General features: G+C 39.1%; 1 protein-coding gene across 1 annotated transcript in view; it reads left to right on the top strand.

The window, feature by feature from the left end:
* Positions 1 to 1,360: 1,360 nt before the first annotated feature.
* Positions 1,361 to 18,524, top strand: part of LAMC1 (laminin subunit gamma 1) — a 130,368-nt gene continuing 113,204 nt past the window's right edge. Inside the window, exon 1 of the mRNA XM_070940950.1 lies at positions 1,361 to 1,736. Coding sequence (XP_070797051.1) covers positions 1,361 to 1,736 — 376 coding nt within the window. The remainder of the gene's footprint in view (positions 1,737 to 18,524) is intronic.

An 18,524-nucleotide genomic window follows, 5' to 3' on the forward strand; every position in this document is an offset into this window, starting at 1 on the left:
GATGACTTTAACATTTAAGAAAGCATGATTAGATTACTGTACTCGGCCAAGATACTTAGAGCAAGTGTGATTCAACTATTGGCTGTTTCACCTTCAAATCTGAATGCAAGCCTGAAAAGATTGGCGACTATGTAGTCATGCTTTATTTATTTGTACTAGGTAATCAGAGCCGGTTCCTATCTAACAGAGACCGACTAAATGTAGATTGATCTGAGGGACATGGGACTGAAGTCGAATTGACTCATATCCGAATAAACACTGAACATCTTGTTGTGACTACTTATCCTCAGACAGCAAATTTAATCAAAAGGGGTTTCTGCTTTAACTTCCGCCAAGTCTTAATTTGGGTATCTTTTAAATGAAAAAACAAAACAAAACGAAACGAAACTCAAGTTCACATCTTCCCAGAGAGCTGTAGTGTATCTTTTTTCTTCGCCCGCCGAGACATCCAACTATTTATTTATTTTTAGTAAAGCCGTTTATAAAACCAACGTAGTTTAGAAATCAGAGCCGGCGGGGTTTGCAAAAGGCGGCGGCGGCGGCTGAATCGGACCGTACTGTACTTCCAAGTTAGACCACAACTTCAACTGCTGCGCTTTTCCTTACTTGGAAATAAGTTCCCCCCGGGATTCTGCAGGACTTCCTTCCGCGTAAAAACGCGCAGCGAAGGCAGAAGCTACATTCCTGCAGCGAGGGGGCCGGGACTCAAGTCGCCGCGCTGCTCCTTTGCAGCGCTTCCGACAGCTTTGGATTAATTTAGAATCAATAAATTAAATAATAAAATAAATAATAAAAAGTAATAAAATAATCAAACAAATAAACCTGGCCTGGTGGTGGGGTAGAAAGTTGAAGGCTTTGCTGCTATCTCTTCCTTTCTTTCCCTTACGGGCTCTTTTTTTCTGTTTGGCAAAAAGTTCCCACGCGGGAATCCTTCCCCATTCAGGACATTCCAAGAGGGAGAGGCGGCGGCGGCGGGGGGGGGGGGGGAACGAGGCCGCGCCTGGAAGGACCCTGGTCAAGCCCTATTTCGCCCCCCCACCTCACCCCACGCCTCCACTCACCCTCACCCTCACCCTCCGCCTCTGCTGGAGGGCTGCGTATCCCAGCGTGCAACGCGGTGCCCCCACCCTTTAGCAAAGAGAGCCGAGAGAGGCTGCGTGCGTGCGTGTGTGTGTGTGTGTGTTTGCGCGCTACAACTTTCTATGCACACTCGGTGGATGTGAGAGCGGTGCTGCAGCGAGCCGGGGCCCTCTTTTCCTCGGGAGACAGCGGAGAGCAAGGGGCGGGCGGGCAGGCAGGCGAGCCGCTTTTGCGGGAAGTGGCGCTTCTGGGCTTCGGAGAGGGAAGGGAAGCCGCGGGGATGGACGTCCGCTTGAACCTTGGGCTGCTCTTGCTGCTGCTGATCGGGCCGTGCGGCGGCGCCATGGACGAGTGCGCGGATGAGCAGAGCGGGCGGCCCCAGCGCTGCATGCCCGAGTTCGTCAACGCTGCTTTTAACGCCACCGTGGTGGCCACGAACACGTGCGGCAGCCCGGCCGAGGAATACTGCGTGCAGACCGGCGTCACCGGGGTCACCAAGTCTTGCCACCTGTGCGACGCCTCCCAGCCTCACCTGCAGCACGGCGCTGCCTTCCTCACCGACTACAACAACCAGGCCGACACCACCTGGTGGCAGAGCCAGACCATGCTGGCCGGCGTCCAGTACCCCAGTACCATTAATCTTACTCTCCATCTCGGTGAGTGGTACCAGCTGGGCGGGGTCGGGGTGGACTAGAAGCTCTCGGAGGTGCCCTTGATCCAGCCAATGTAGCTGCTGCATTGCAGGCTACCAAGTTCGGCAAGGCATCGGTGTGCTTTTTTTCCCCTCTTTTTCTTTGATGTCTCGGCTCTCTGCCCACAACTTGGATTTTGTAGCATCTCCTGGGCAGGAATTTGGGAAGGGTTAGGCCTCTGAACAGCGATCATCCTCTATGAAACTCGGGGGATGCCGTTGAAGTTTTATTGAGGATTCTAGTAAGCAGATGTTGGGAGACAGTTTCCTCTTTGATCTGCGATGTGGTGGATTTCCTTTTTCACTGGAACAGGAAATGAAATGCCTTTCTGCTCCCACTCTCTTTAACTGACCTATAGTTAGGTCCCAGGAAGTTGTGTTCTAAGTGGTGGGATTTTAAGCATGGAGTGGAAAAAAGACTCCGAATAAATGCAGGATCTCTGTACTGCACTTAGTCCAGAGTAATACTGTGGGAAAGAGAGTCAAATAGCACAATTGGCAGTTTCTTCTAACCATGTACATTATTTCTTTTCAAGAGCCTGCCAAAATATCTTGAGGTTTTTTTTTTTCTCTTTACTTTTCCCACTACGGTTGTAAAAAATGAATTATCACAAAATAAAGGCTCTGGGTGCATTGTGTGTAGAAGTTGTTTGGCATACTTTTTGAATGAGTGGGTGTCTGCACAGCATCTTTCTTGATTTCTTTATGGTTTGGGGTTTTTTTAACCAAAAGGGTGATGGAAGAAACGTCTGTATTATTGGCTTTGGTTGCTGCTTACTAAAACAGGTGTGTAGAAGACAAAGAAACTTTATTTTACAAATTAGAGAAATCCAAATGTACTGAGATAGCAGCCACACCCAAGATTAAGAGAGGCATATAGTACTTTCACTTGTTTCGTCCAGTGGCAGCAATTAGTAGTGTAAATAGCCATTGTGTTCACTGTCAGATCTGGAAAACTACCAGGTATAAATAAGTCAGTGGCTGTAGTTTACATACTAATTATATAGTTTATAATTAATATAGTTTTAAATTGCTAGATTTCCATGCCTTGGGCAGTAGCTGGGGGAGCCTATGGAAAAGCACAACTTCTGGATGCCTTTCAGAACGGGAGCAATTATATAATTTGCAGGAGTACCACAAGTAATAGTTACTTATCAAAAGCCATTTGTAGGTGTTTTTTTAAGGCATGAAGATGAACATTCTTTACTTTAAAATTAGAGAGTAATTTCCATTCTTGCTGTTTGTTCAGTAAAGTCTTCTCCAGCCTTGTGGATTCCAGTGCATTACCCTAGCTAGGGAAAAGTAGTTGAGGTCCATAAGTGTGAGGGATACTAGGTTGAGAAAGTTTGCTTCGAACTATTGAAAATGAGCCTCACTGGCATATGAGATGGCATGTTGGGCACACTGTGATGCTTCCTTATTATTCATATTGATATCCCACTCTTTCTCCACTGAATTCATGGTCAAATGCATGAATGAGAACTTTCCTACCATATCCTTATAATCTGCAAAGAAGGATGAGCTTAGACAGAGCTTGGTTCACAATTTAGCTAAACTATGGCTTGCGAGATCCAGTCTGGGTTGGTCACCCGGACCAGAGATTTAGTCTTCTGAGCTTTCAGACTCATGTTGGAGCCCATCCTCAGGGAACTTCTGCCTACCAGAGTGTTTAACAAACTATGATCTGTTAAATCACAGTTTGGTGGAAAATGCTGAGCTGAAAATAAAGGTACACTATGCTAAGTATGATACATGAACCTGGTTACCGATTTGTCCTTAGCCAGTGAATTTCATGGACAGTCAGCATTGGTAATTCAACACCCATTGTTAGATCACTGTTCTGTGATTGCATTGGCACTCCACTCTGCTAATCCTAATGAACTTAATTTAATTCTGTGAACTCTCCCAACCTGGCGTCCTCTGGGTATATTGGGTTTAATTGATTTTTAATTAAAAGATTCTCAAAAGTAAATAACCTGACATCTGACATCTAGCTCGTCAGGTGTCCATATATTTTTGCCTGGGGACTCTTGCTGTGTATCATTATAGTCCTCCTGAACTCTAACCCTCTGTCATTTTATCAATTCCTTTCTGAAACTTGTGGTCCTTTCCCTTCTTACATTTAGGGAAGAAGGCATTAATGAGCCTAAATGGTCTTGCATCTTTTTTTGGCTAAAAGACAAACAATAGGCAAGATTTCTTTTGCTGTCTGTATACATATGTAGCTAGTTGGACCTTAGTTGCTAAACTTTGACATTGTGGATTCCCCTAGCTATGCAAACTATTTAGCTTTTGCCCTCTCATTTATTAATTCTTACAAGTTTCTTTCACATCAGTCCTGAGCACTTTTGCCTGAAAGCAGATTTATTTATTTTTTCTGTATCTTTTATAAAGTGGCAGTTTTCTCCTCTTTTCATTTCCTGTGCTGGTTGAACATGAATTCTTCATTTTCCTATACAATTTCCTTTTCTTAATTCTTCCACCATAATTCCTTGCCATTGTGGCAGGAATCTTAATTTTCCTGTCCCTTAACCTAATTCCTTTCTGCTTTCTTCAAAATACTGAAGGGTTACTTGTACAGAAACTTGTTCAGTTTTACAAATATGTCTTCCTTGGGAAGATAATTTGGGGTAAGGGAATACTTTCAGGTTAAAGATTGACTTGAGGCAGCAACATAAATGTAGAAAAGTTAAAACAATCACCACACAAAGACTTGTTGCTTTAGGGAAATTGGTGGAGGGGAACACTTCCATGTCACCTTTGTACATCTGAATAGACTAAATACTTCAAAGAAGTATTCTGTCTCAAAGGTTAAATTGTAGCTTTGTGCTACTAAAATGGAATTTAAAATGGGTAACAAAGCAGTTCCACAGTTTATCCCATCATAGGGAAAATACAAAGGTAATGAGTTGTCTGAAAGAAATAATAAATTGTTGAGGCAGTATCTTAGCAGTTTATTCCATTTGCTTTGAACAATGTGTGTGGTGGAGAGAGATTTTGAAGTCTTGAATATAGGGTTTAAAAAATGAACTTTTTTTTAACGACAAAAGTAATCATTTTAAAAGGATGCTTTTGACACTTCCTGACTGCAAACATTCAAATGTTTGCACACCTGTGATGCAGTAAGTGTTCTTGGATGGACTTTTATTCAAATATTATGATCAGTAGAAAGAAACAAGAGAGAACAATTGTTCATTTAGCAATTGCCTTGAATTTTGCCTGCATGCATTTCACATTTTGAAGAAGGATGTTTGAGTTTCTGTTATCTGGATGGTAAACAGGGAGGTGGGGAATGGAACAGTGACTTATTCATTTTGACTATATTAAAAATTATTTTCTACTTTGTTACCATTTCTCAGGGCAGGCTCAGTTCCCAATGCTCAACGACAGCATTGGGTTAATTGTAAAACTTGTTTCAAAAGTCAATATTACTAAAACTTTCTTAATATTAATGGAGAATTGGTTATTTCTAACTCACAAAATTTGCAGACACCAAAAGAATTGTACCCTGGAATACTACTTAACTTATTTCTTTTTATCAGTCAATATAAAATGAATTAATAAAATGAATGAGTTAAAAATGCTCTAATAAGCTTTAATGAAAAACTATAGTTTTTTTTCCCCTTGTACCTTTAAGTCGGTGTTGGTGGACTGCATAAGTTCCTGCAGTTTGCTTGGCAAGACTTCAAAACTTCATAAATTCCTGCAGTTTGCCATTGCCTACTTCCTGGGGTTGAGAGAAGGTGACTGGTCAAAGGTTACCCAGCTAGATTCGTACAGAAGGCAGGACTTGAACTCACAGTTTCTTGATTGCTAGCCTAATGCTTTAACTGCTACACCAAACTGGCTCTCAGTGAAGAGGGTACAGGTATTCCTTACTTATTGACTGTCTTTAACAACTGTTTCAAGTTACACAATGTAATGTTGCAGTTTTCTGCAGTCATATGATCACCACTTGTGGACTTTGTAACCAACTTGTGACAAGCAGAATTAAAAGAGAAGGTATAAGAAAATAAGAAATTGGGGGTCACATGGTTTGATGCTTAGCAGCTGTGCCACTTAACAACCAAGCTGCCATTCCCAGTTATTGTCACTGAGCAAGGACTAGCTATAAGGAATCTTTTCTTCCCCCAGAATATTCACATAAAAATTTTCTTGGAAACCATACAGAAGTGGTTTGCCACTGCTTTTTTGTGGATTGGAAAGTCTAGTTCACAACCTAGAGATCTTCATATATAGGTAGTCTACTCCTAGACTTAAAACTATTTGTTTAGTAACTGTTAAAAGTTATGGCAGTACTGAAAAAAGTGACTTGTAACCGATTCATTGCAACGTCCCCATGGTCACATGATTGCAATTCTAGTGCTTGGCGATTGGATGTATTTACCATGGTTGCAGCATCCCTGGATCATGAGATCTTCTTTTGCAACCTTCTCAACTGGCTTCTGTCAAGCAATGTCAGTGGGGGAAGCCGGATTTCCTAACTGGCTGCATGATTTGCATAATGGCCACAGCAAAAAAGGTTGTAAAATTAGATTCGGTCATGTGATAACTCATTTAATGGCTGCATTGCTTAGTAACAACTTCTGATCCCAATTGTGATCATAAATCAAGGACTACCTGTAATATCTTCAAGTGCTTTGCAGGTAATTAAAATGCATGCAGAAGAAGGGAGTAAAGAACTGGTTTGAAGTACATACAGTTCGTTTTTAAAATTTCAATTTAATGTAGTTGAGCCCATGAATAGTCATTGCAATTAGCTGCACAGCTTTTGTTAGTACAGATTATAATTACTGATGTGTTGCCTGGGAACTGTTAGAATTGTTGTTCCATCATATCTGGAAGGCATCAGCTTAAGGAGAGGCCATATTCCAAATTCCATCAGTTTCCATCATTTGTGACAGTAAAGATTGGGCTATCTATTCTTGAGATTTTTACTGATTAAAGGCAGTTTATGTTCTTACTACTTTAGATGGATTGATGTTGTTATCCTTATTTATTACTTTAATTTTTCCATGTGTATTTTCATTGTTATTTTTTTCTGGCCTATGTATTGCCTTTGATGTTGGGGGAAAAAAAAGAAAGTTAATATAAATATTCTGCAATTGTGTTTGGGGATCTTGGTAATTTCTATAAACTGTTAGTGAAACAAGACAAGCTGTCTTTATTGAAGATGGAAGGGTATATAAATGAGGACTGCTTTTAGCAATGAAATAGTACATCAGCACTGAGTATTTTTGTGTTTTGGTCATATTTGACATCTACGGTATTAGCAAATCTTATTCATTTTCTTTAAATGAACAATCAGAGTAAAAATAACACAGCTCTATGTATTTCAAATCTATCTTTTTGTGGTTAAAATGCACAAAGAAAGTAAATTTGTCTTAAATCAGCTTAGTGGTGTTTGGAAATAGCTTTCTATCAGTGTAATTATAAAGCCAGATTAGAAAGAAAGACAATTTAAATCACCCAACTACTTCAGGTAGCCCTCACTTAATAATGGTAATTGGGACCAGAATTTCCATTGTTAAACAACGTGGTACGATGCTACCTGACTGCTTCATGACAGAAATTCTGGCACCTCCAGTTGCTAAGCGAATCATTGTGGGTCATTAAGCAAGAAGGTCATGTGATCTCCATTTGCATACCTTTGCCTGCTTCCTCACTGACTTCCGCTTGTAGGAAGCCAGCAAAGAAGGTGGTAAATAGTGATCACAAGACTGCAGGGACGCTGCAACAGCTGGAATTTTGAGGACCAGTTTTAAATACCATTCATCCAGCACTGTTGTAAGTTTGAACAGTCTTGACCAAGTGATGGTTAAGTGAGGACCAACTGTAATTTCTTCCAATTGCTCATAAGAGGCCTATTCCATGACCTGTTTTTTCACATTCTTGCACCACTTCCATTTCTTCTTCTTTGTTGCCAAGGTTTTTGTAGACTCCAGTGGAGTGCATGTGTCTTATGTAGACAAATGACCCAGCTGATTATGCAGCTGTCTGTCAAAGTGGGTAGAAAAAACACACCAAGAGACCTGTTGACACTGACAGCATTAAAGCTTTTTCCTTAGTCCAACACATTATCTCTCTCTCTCTAGCCATTCTCCTTGGATTAATTTATTACAAGTCTGGAATGAGTGACGTGGCTGGGTCTGTATTTATTACAATTAGAGAAAATTTAAAAGGAAAAAAATCTATTTCACTAGGTTAGTTTGACAAGGGTGTGTTGGTTGCATATTGTCAGTTTGTTTCTTTTTAAAATTCAATAGATGCTATGACACGGTAAGTAAGAATTCTCCATTATAATTATCCTTACAAGTGATACCTTCTGACCCTTATTTGTTCTTCTTGAAGCGTGACCCACTCTTCCCCATTCCCACTAGCTTATTTCAAGAGAAACAGATTGTAGCCAATCTTTTGGGGAGAACAGTCCATGGTTTGAGAGCTGTGGTCAGTAGGAAGGGAAGCCAGTAATTGCGTTATCATAGCCTGCACCATTATAGTGCTCAAACTGCAGGTAGGGCAGACTTGGGAAATGTGGCATCTTGTTTGATTCTTTTTGTAGTATGGGAATAATATTGATGGGTGACATAACCACTACGATATGAACAGCACATTCTACCTTTACATGAAGGTTTCTTCTATGAACTCTCAGATATGGCGTGAGAGGTCAAAAGTTCACTTATGTCTTTTATTAGATTTATATCCCGCCTTTCTTCCAGAAACTCAAGGCAGCAGACATAGCACTCCCTACCTCTACTTTACCATCCCCTCAACAACTTTATGAAGCAGGTTGTGCTGAGGGAGTGCAACTAGTCAAAATCACTTAGTGAACGTTTTATAGTTGAGAATGAACCGGGTCTCCCTATTCCTAATCCATCACTTTAACCTCTATGCTACCCTGGCTGTCTTGTTGAAGGTGTTAATGTTTCTCAAAAGTTTCTGAATTTGTAACTCTCATTCAAATGTACTCCATTTCTAGTTCCTTCCCTAGAGAAAAGCTGTAATATAAAAGATTGTTCTGTTAGTCTGCAGGGAGGACTAACTATTACTATAGTTCAGGGCAGGGGTGGGTTCTATTTATCTTTACTACCGATTCGCAATGGGGCCATGTGCGCTCTTCTGCGCATGCGCAGAAGCGTTTAAATAATGTCAGGGTCAGTGGGTGGAGCCTCCCGCCGGTTTTATTACCGGTTCTATAGAACCGGTGCGAACCAGGGGCAACCCACCACTGGTTCAGGGTTGCCATGTTCTCCATTGGACTGCTCTAATTCTGCTTTGCTGTGTTGTATTGAGTGTCAGACATTGCTAGAGGGAGCAGTAAGGAACAGACAAAGACAGTGGTCTGTCTGGCTCCTCAGCTGGAAATCCTCATGCATTTTGGGAGTCATTTGGTAGAGAACATCCAAGCTGAACAACCTTCATGTCTTGTGCCCAGTAAGTAGATTCCTGATTTGATTCAGAGTTCTACTATTTAAATATAAATTTGGCTGAACTCTGTCTCTTCTGGTGAAGATAAATCAGATAAATTTACTGCTCTATCAGTAAATAGAGCAGTGATCCAGAATACTTGAAAGCAATTCAATTTTAAAGTTACTAATTGGTAATCTGGTGTTGACATTAGTATTTATGGAATTCAGAAACAGATTTAGTAATTTTGCCTTACAGCTTCTTTGCAAGTTGGTTTTTTTATTACGATAGTTCAGGGTAGTAGTATTGTAATTACATTTCTGGAGTAGAGCTGAGGGCAGCATACATAGTTTCTTTCTCATAATTTACCTCTCTTTTTAATGCTTACTCTAAAGAGGTGAATGTCTCTAAATTTCTAATTGACAAATTGAATGCTGATTTGTCCTGGTTAATCTAGATCAAATTCAGCACATTTGACCACATTGGGTGGCCTCAGTAATTCTCCAGTTCTCGTTTCTGTTATAGATGTGGCTGTTTCTTACTCCGTGGCTGTATCACATGGTCCCAATAATGGGTACCAGTGCCTAGTTCGGAGGTACTCCTGGAGTCATAATTGTCTTTAGAAGGCAAGTTGGCTTCTTCTGCTGGGAGCACTTCTTCCCAGCTTCAGTTTGTATACACATACCAACTGTGCATGGGATGATTTAGCAACATTTGTTCAGATATTGGTAGTCTCCCTTCTTGCTTAGTGTAAGAGAATCAAAACAAACTTAATGTAAGTTATATGGTTTGGCGAAAAGATTGGAAGAAGCAAACTCTTGGTTGGACAGCTAATCTCAGCCAAAAGATTCAGTCCATAAGCATCAATTTGCTAGCCCATTTTAAGTTGTTATTGTGAGGATTATATAGTTACGGTATGTTATTTTTAATCCCAAAATTATTTTATAAATGTGGGATATCATTGTGTTCCACTTACACAAATCTCCCCTCTTATTTAAATTTGAAGGGAAAGAAGTAAACCAGGACTCATAATTGTTGTGTATATATACAATCTCCTTTTAGAAGTTATCCTTTTTGAATTGCAGATCTAGCAGGGTTGTTTTTTTAAATTATACTTGTTTCCATCTTAAAGTAATAAACAAGCCCAGCCATGAAGAGTTAGGATACTTAGAATCATACTAGATTAGGAAATAACGGTTAATGCTTATGTAGATATAGATTTTTGTTTTGTTTTAAAGTAACATAGTGGTACAACAGTGAAAATAACTTTAAACTGGATTGCAATCTATTCACTGCTTTACTGTACACAGTATGTGTCTCTTTTGAACTGCATGGGAACTTATTTTTGTTTCCTGCATTGAAAATAAACCATAGGCTTGCAGCCAAAGATTTGGCTTGTTTTTTCCAATCTGTGAACTTTAGTTTTCTTTAGGTTCTGACTATCCACCCACATATTCTCTCCCTCTTTGCCTGTGTCCTCTCTTTAGCCCTCTTCTGGCTCGATCTTCCAATCATTAGATCTTCCACTGGAGACGACCTCCTCCTCCTCCTCCTCCTCCTCCTCCTCCTCTTCCTCTGCCACCATTAAATTGCTAGCACTAGTCTTTCAGCTATACATTTATTTCAATTGGGCTATAGCATAGTTGGGGGAAGAAAGAGGAACAGACAGACTAATTTAAGAGAAAATATTGGTGGAATTCCCAAGTGAGGAACACATTAACCACACTTGGTATCCCAACCTATACATTTATCCATGGCGATTATTTTGAAAGTTGCACCTACCTTTGCTATTTAAAAAACGATGAGTCCTCTTTAACTAAAATTGTTGTTCTGTATTGTAGTGATAGAAGATCCCAGTAAAGCAACAGGTTGTATATTAGATAAATGGAAGTGAGACTCCTAGGCTGTGATCAAATAGAAGATCCACTCTCATTGAAGAGAGTGGACTTGTTCCTGAATATGTGTCTGTTAGAGTGTCATCTTAGCTGAAATTTCAATTGTGTGCTTATTTAATCTTTCTTAGAATATGTACATAATTTGGAAGAAATCTGAGAAAGATCTCTAACTGTACATTTTGTCAGGAAATCCTTTGGAGACTTTGTTAAGATCTAGGAATAGCTTTAGTGATTTCACTGAGGTATTTGTGGAGCCCTAAGGGGACACTATTTTAGTTAGACTCACAAAGGCTTGATTTACACATTGCAGGTTTCAACTTGAGTGCTTAAGGGATCATTTTTTAAAAAGAAAAATGGCCAGCAGTTGTTCAGTTCAGTTATATAAAGTTGCTGTACAGCTCTTGATCTCTGCCCTGAACCTCCATTTTTCCCCCCTCCACACCTCTCTCCCTTCATCCTCACATCACTAGTGCCTCTGAGACACCAAGAGACACTTGATAATACTAAGCATGGCTGAGAATTTATTTTCAGGAATAGAATGAGTGGGAAATTATTTAAGGAGAAGGAGGTGACTGTGTGGCATTTTGCTATACAAAATAGCTGCTATTTGTGGTCTTGGACAGACTTGTGACAGAGGGATTTATCACTAGTGCAGGCACTTCTAGCTGTCCCCTGGCATTTTTAATGTTACCTTTTATCTGCTCTTAATACTTTTACACTTACGTTAAAGGGTTTGTGAAGAAGTACTTTAAATAGAATGAATGTCCATGCCTTGGCCATTATTTTGTGCTGTTGCTACCAGGGGTGGTTTGCAAATCTACTGAAAAGCAGGCAGTGACTAACTGAAAGCCATGATATATCAGTCCAAACATCAGACCACATGGGATATTTAGAGGAGCCACAGTGATGATTTCTTCATTATAATTAAGAGATTTATGCTGCTCTATGGCTGTAATAGCTTTGATTCGATAGTTAAAAGATTATATTTTCTTTGTCCAATCTCTCCTGTTGATTATATCAAGTATAGTTAACATTTATGTGAGGACAGTGTTTACTAGGGTCTTCAAAACACTTTCTTACTGGTTAGCATATAAATCCAGAACAGTTTCTAGGACATAAATATTTTTCTAGCCTGCTTATTTACACATTCCCATACCAGTCATTTGTATGTATTGGTATCCTAAATAGGAGTAGAATGAGGTCTTATAATTCTTTTCGGGTTTATGAAACATTCACTCACTGTTTGTAAGGGTTGTTATTTGTTAGAGATGAGTTGCTGTTGGTAGCATGAGAAGTAAGAAATTGAAAAATGCTTGTTTATGTAATTGGAACATAACACACTTAATACAAGATGCTGAGTTGAATAGATGGGCTGTTTATAGGGAATGGAGGAAGATGAAAAATATGCTTCCTTGGTATTCTGCTGAATTTTAAATAGTGATAAAATGTTACTTAGAAGCCTGCAGTGTAAGCAGTAAAAGGCTTGGTTTGTGTTACTATGGCTTTTGTTACACCACAGTTCTAAAAACTGAATTTTGCAATGCAGCCCAATTTCTCTTTTCAGTTTATCTTTACTGTGCATACTACAATACTATAAATAGAAGATGGAAATGTTTTAGCGAGGCCAGGATACATCACAGTATGTATTATTTCAGCAATCCTGAAATCACCATGTAAGTATTTAAAACAATTTTCTCTATGCCCCAGAAATAGGCAGTATTTTTTTGTGATGAATGAAAGGCAAATATAGGTGTCCCATGATAATGTTGCAAGATCCAAACTGGGTCAGTCACCAGGACCACAAGTTTAGTCTTCAAAAGCTTTGCTGGAGCCTATCTTCAGGGAACATCTCTCTACCAAATATGTGTTTTGGACTGTTCTATGCTTCGTATTTATATGGTGCCTTACTTTTGGTTCATTGATGTGTTGGTGGCTAGCGATTGGCTGTTGTTTCCTTGTGCTGCCAAGTCCTCGGATCCTAAGTACTTGATAAGCTGGTGGTAAATCAGCACTCCTGCTGATTGACAAGGGGCCCGTTTCTCAGGCTTCAATCATTTCCCTGGTTATCTTTGTACCTACATGACCAACAATCTTAGTAGGTACAAAATTGAATGTATGTCCTTGTTCATTGCAATGTGAGGCTACCAATAAGTTGGGTCTCCTTGTCTGACTGCTCACTTGTGTTCTTGCAGTCTGGTGGTTAGCTTCCACCCCGTCTGTCCTACATAGTCACAGGGGGCAATCCCTGCAGGGGATCTGATAGGTTACATTAGAAATATCTCCCACCTCCAAGAGATCTTTGCAATGCATGATTTGTCCTTGTACGGCATTCTCTGGTATGCGATCTTGCAGATCTTGCAGATCTTTTGTCTGGAAACATGGGCTTTAATACAACTCTTCCTTTCTACTTTCAAGGGCTTCAGGAAAGTATGATGCTGATTCTCTAAAGGGGTAGGATGATTTTTTTTTTTTACTTTTTTATTTTGGGGAGGTGGAATACATTCAGAAGAGGTACAGGAAGCTTATATGTGCCTCCATACAGGAAGCCTTCAACTTATAACTAAAATTGGGACTGGAATTTCAGGCACTAAGTGATGCAGTCATAAAGTAAGATGTCATATGACTGTATTGCTTAGTAATGGCAATCCTGGCAATCCCCATAGTTATTGTTAAGTGATTTTTTCCAGTCATTAGCTGAAGACCCTTCTGGGCTTGGTTCCTCCTAACCATAAGCCGCAATAAGATAAGGAACTTCTTCTAACTCCTCCTCCCCCCACGTGTTTCTCCCCCCCTTTTTTTTTGCATTGCAAAGCCAGCTATGTGGCCCAGTAACCAGGCCAGTCGTGCCTTGTTAGCAAGGAGATGGTGACAGATTTCAGCTGGGACAGTGGAGGTAGGGGTCCAAAAGGATATCGTTGGCTGGAGATAAGCGGGTTGGCTGGAGATAAGCGGGTGGGTGGAGTTGAGAGCATCCCTGCAATCTTAAGTGTGAGTGGGATGCCAATTTTGATCACATGACTTAAGGGGTGATACCACAGTGTAACTTCGGATATGGGTCGTAAGTCCATTCAGCACCATCCTACCTTTGAATGGTCACTGAATGAATGGTGATAAATCAAGGATTTCCTATAGTTTAGCAATTTATTTTACAGTTTCAGACAACTGTGTGTTGAAAATGGAAGATTTTATCACAGGTTATGATTCCATGGTGGAAAAAGTTGCTTAAGCTTTTGCTACCTTCACGGTAGAGCAAACCTTGGCAACTTAGGTTATGTGAACTTTGACTCCCAGAATTCCCCAGCCAGCATGGGAATTCTGGGAGTTGAAGTCCACACACATCTTAAGAGTTGCCAAAGTTGAGGAACACTTGCCCTGAAGAGCAATAAAGGTCACCAGGTTAGAGACCAGGAGATTGTGAATTGTAATCCTGCCTTTGACACAAAGCCACTTAGGTGGCTTTGGGCCAGTCATTCTCTTTCAGATGTAGGAGGAAGGCAGTAGTAAACCACATCCGAAAACTTTGCCAAGAAAACTGCAGGGACTCGTCCAGGCACAGTTGTCAGGAGATTCGACAGCAGCAAAAAAAGCACTTTAACTTAAAAAATCCCAATACAGTATTCTTCCTAGGAATGGCTGGGAATCGTTTTGAAGGCAGGCCTGCAGAGGCACATTTTTTTGTTCTTCTGTTTCAATTATGAAGTATCTACGGACCTCAGATGCACTGATTATTGTGTAGGGTTCCCTTCCACAATGTGTTTGTTGTGCTAATCAAACACAGTGAGAAGAACAAAGGGATTTAAGCCCTTGTACAGAACCCTGGCAGTAAATAAAGTCACTACTTATCAAGTCAATCAGGAATAATGGGGCAGGGCAGCTCTGGCATCCTGCATGTTGCATCTGTGGGGAGGAAGTATAATTGCAGCAGTTTGTGACTGACCAATTACTTGTCTTCAGTTGAATGTCACTTAGATAAGTTTGCAATATATATATGCATAATGACTTTTCTTTTTGCTGAAGTTGTAATCTGATTATGATTTATTTGAACAGATTTGCAAGCAAATAGGAAGTAAGAAGGTATTATTTCTTTGTGAGTTTTCTGAAATGTACACAGTCAACACAACATTTAGGTGAAACGGAAGGAATCATAATTCAAATGGGTATTTAAAACTGTATTGCATGCATTTTAATTCTAATTAAGTAATAGCTAATTGTTTTAATGAGTTAATTAAACATTCGTGTGTGTATATAACTGCATTTGAATCAAATAAAAGTGATAATATAATTAAGGCAAATAATAAAGTTGATCAATTTTGTTTCAACTGTTAAAGAAGTTATATATCTAAAAAAAATACAACTGATGCAAACTAAAAAAAAACAAAATGTGTACATAAATTGTAAGCTTTTTAAACTAATTAACTAAACATAGCTTAGTTCTTGCTTAGTCTGCATGTATCTGTTTCTGTTTGTTATCAGAAAGGATATAAAAATCCCAACAACAGGAAGGACATGAAAATCCTTACAACAGGAAATCTTGTGTACTGTTTGACTTCAAAGATTCATATGGCATTGCCAACACTACTCATAACTTTCTCTCTAATCACAAGACTAGAAATCTTTCTGTGCTCAGTATTTTATTTTTTGTTTGTTCTATGCTTTCAGAAATTGTGGAATAGGTGACTAGCCCTGCCTATTGATAGTCTCCCTTGAAAGTTAGGTGAAAATCCATTAAGGACATTGCCAAATGAGAAACCCTAACAAAAATATTAAATAATATTTAATGTTTTTTTTCTTTTTAATGTTTGTTTTTTCTTTTGTCAACTAGGTTGCTAGGTTGGAGCATAATTTAGAGTAAATCTTAATTTGGCTAATGACAAAATAGATAATCCTAAATAGTGAAATAGTACATCTTTAGCTAACATGTTATTTTAAATTATTTTTTGCAGTATAATTTGTTTTACAAATATTTTTTTGTAAATATAATACACATAGTCCTCGATTTACAACTATTTTTTTAATGGCCTCAGAAAAAGTGACTTATGACTATTCTCTCAAGGTTACAATTATCACACCATCTCCACAGTTCTGTGATTGCAATTCAGGTACTTGGTAACCGACATTTATTGTGGTTGCAGCATTTTGTCATGTGATCATGATTTGCCATCTTCCCAGCCAGCTACCTATGAGCAAAGTCAATTGGGGAAATCAGATTTTCTTAATGACTGTGTGATTTGCTTAACAACTATGATAAAAATGTTCATAAAGTGAATATCAGGTGACAAAACTTGATTTTGAGGGAAATTCCAGTCCCAATTGTGACTCTTAAGTCGAGGATTACCTGTAGTTTATTAAACACTAGCACTTTTATGCTCCATAGACAATTTTAAAATTATGTAAGATGTCTTGTTTACCACAATGATATAAAATACAGGTAGTCCTCAACTTACAATAATTCATTTAGTGGCCATTCAAAGTTAACAATGGCACTGAAAAAAGTGACTTATGACCATTTTTCACACAACCTTTGTAGCATCTCCAAGATCATATGTTCAAAATTCAGATGTTTGGCAACTGGTTCACACATATGACTGTTGCTGTTTCCCAAGGCCCTGTGATCACCTTTTGCGAGCTTCTGACATGCAAAAGTCAAGGGGGAATCCAGATTCACTTAACAATCATGTTACCAACTTATCAGCTGCACTTAACATCTGTGGCCAGGAAGGTTGAAAAATGGGGCAAAATTCTCTTAACAAATGTCTCACTTAACAACAGAAATTTTGGGTTTAAAATTGTGGTTGTAAGTCGAGGACTACCTGTAGTTAAAAATCACTTGAGTTTTGTTTAGCTCTTGGTGGAGCGATATACTTGATCAAATATTTCCTATTACCATAGCAGCAACAAATAATTATCTTTGTCCATCTCATCATATCATGCAATTAAAATGATGAAAATTTGATGACTCTCAAGTGGAATTGTATGTGAGGAGTTGAGCTTAGTTGTTATACAGCAAAACAGATTTCTGGCTTAAACTTGTTCTCAAAAATGTGTTTGCTCCATAAGTCCAGAAATTTATTTGCATCATTTGCAAGTTATCTTCAGTAATCATAGATATCCATGAATAGCCAAGGAATACACAATGGAAAATCTGTATTGGCCATGATTTGTTGGTTCCCATCCTGCCCAGCTGCTATGCTAGCAACCTTTGCAGTGTCTGGTATCTTGAACTTTGAAATGGAAAAAGCAGATCCACTGTGCTCTGTCAGATATCAGAGTCATTACATACCAAGGTAGGGAAGGGTAATCCTCTCTTCATTTCCTTTGCTCTGACAACCCTCCCCACATCACTAGTTTATGTAACAGTAAAAAGAAAGAGTAGGGGTACTCTTGAATTTTGCCTTGTTTTGCTGGAAGACGCTTCACCCTATTCACACATGGTTAGATCAGGTACGCCAAGAACAAAGAATGCTTTTGTTTAAGGGTGTGTAAATGTTCCAAGTGTGCAGTTGCTTCTACTTTATGTATCTTGGTGTTCTAATTAAAAGAACACAGTTGTATATATCTGGCCTAACCATCTTATTATATAGTACTAGGTACTGAATTTATACCAGATCAGAATATACTCGATTCTAGCCCTGTTTATTTACTTTGATAATCACTCAGCCTTATGCAGCTCCTAAAATCATATACAAGTTTAGTCTAATCTGGGACCAAAGACTTCCTGATTCATATTGATGTTGTTGATTCCACAATAGTCAGGTGTCCACTTATTATTTTAGTACAGCATGATCTTGGTATACTATTAAAAAGACAGACCCTTTGGCAGGAAAAGCAGAAATAAGACTTTTATGTCAGATCAAATCCCTGTAGGGGTTTTCAGGGTTGTCTGGAACAGCCTCCTGACATTTTTATTAATTTTTGAGAGATTAGATAGTTGGCATCTTTTGCAGACAGGGCAAATTCTCTGTTGTACCAAAATATGCTTCCATATTCACTATTCAGCATTAGGGAGAGCTCAAAAAAAAAAAAAAAGGTGGGTAGAATTTATATGGGAATCATTTGGTTAATTTCTGAGGGCTTTGCAGAATATCACTAAAGGTTCTAATTCCTCATTAACTAATGTCAACAGCATTTTCTCCCTGCTTGAAATGAAGAGAATGTAAGTAATCTCAGCAAAGGGATTAGAAATATTCTGTACTTTGATCTTAACTCTTGATTTAGGTTTCTTGGGTCTATTATTTTTATTCAGCTTAAGCAAATCTATGTAACCTGGTTGCATTATTAACATTGCCGCTTTTTATTAGAAGGAAAGTAAAGGAAGGAAGGAAGGAAATCAATGCTGTTTTTTTTAGAGATTATGGGGGATGACCATACGTAGGGCTGGGAATTTTAGAAAAGTTTCTTTTCTCCCACTCCCTCTTAATGTTCCCTCCAGGCAGGAGTTAACTGATTAAATT

This window comes from Pituophis catenifer, unplaced genomic scaffold, assembly GCF_029215685.1.
Source record: "Pituophis catenifer annectens isolate HBS135680 unplaced genomic scaffold, rPitCat1.0.hap2 SCAF_3, whole genome shotgun sequence".
Taxonomy (NCBI): domain Eukaryota; kingdom Metazoa; phylum Chordata; class Lepidosauria; order Squamata; family Colubridae; genus Pituophis; species Pituophis catenifer.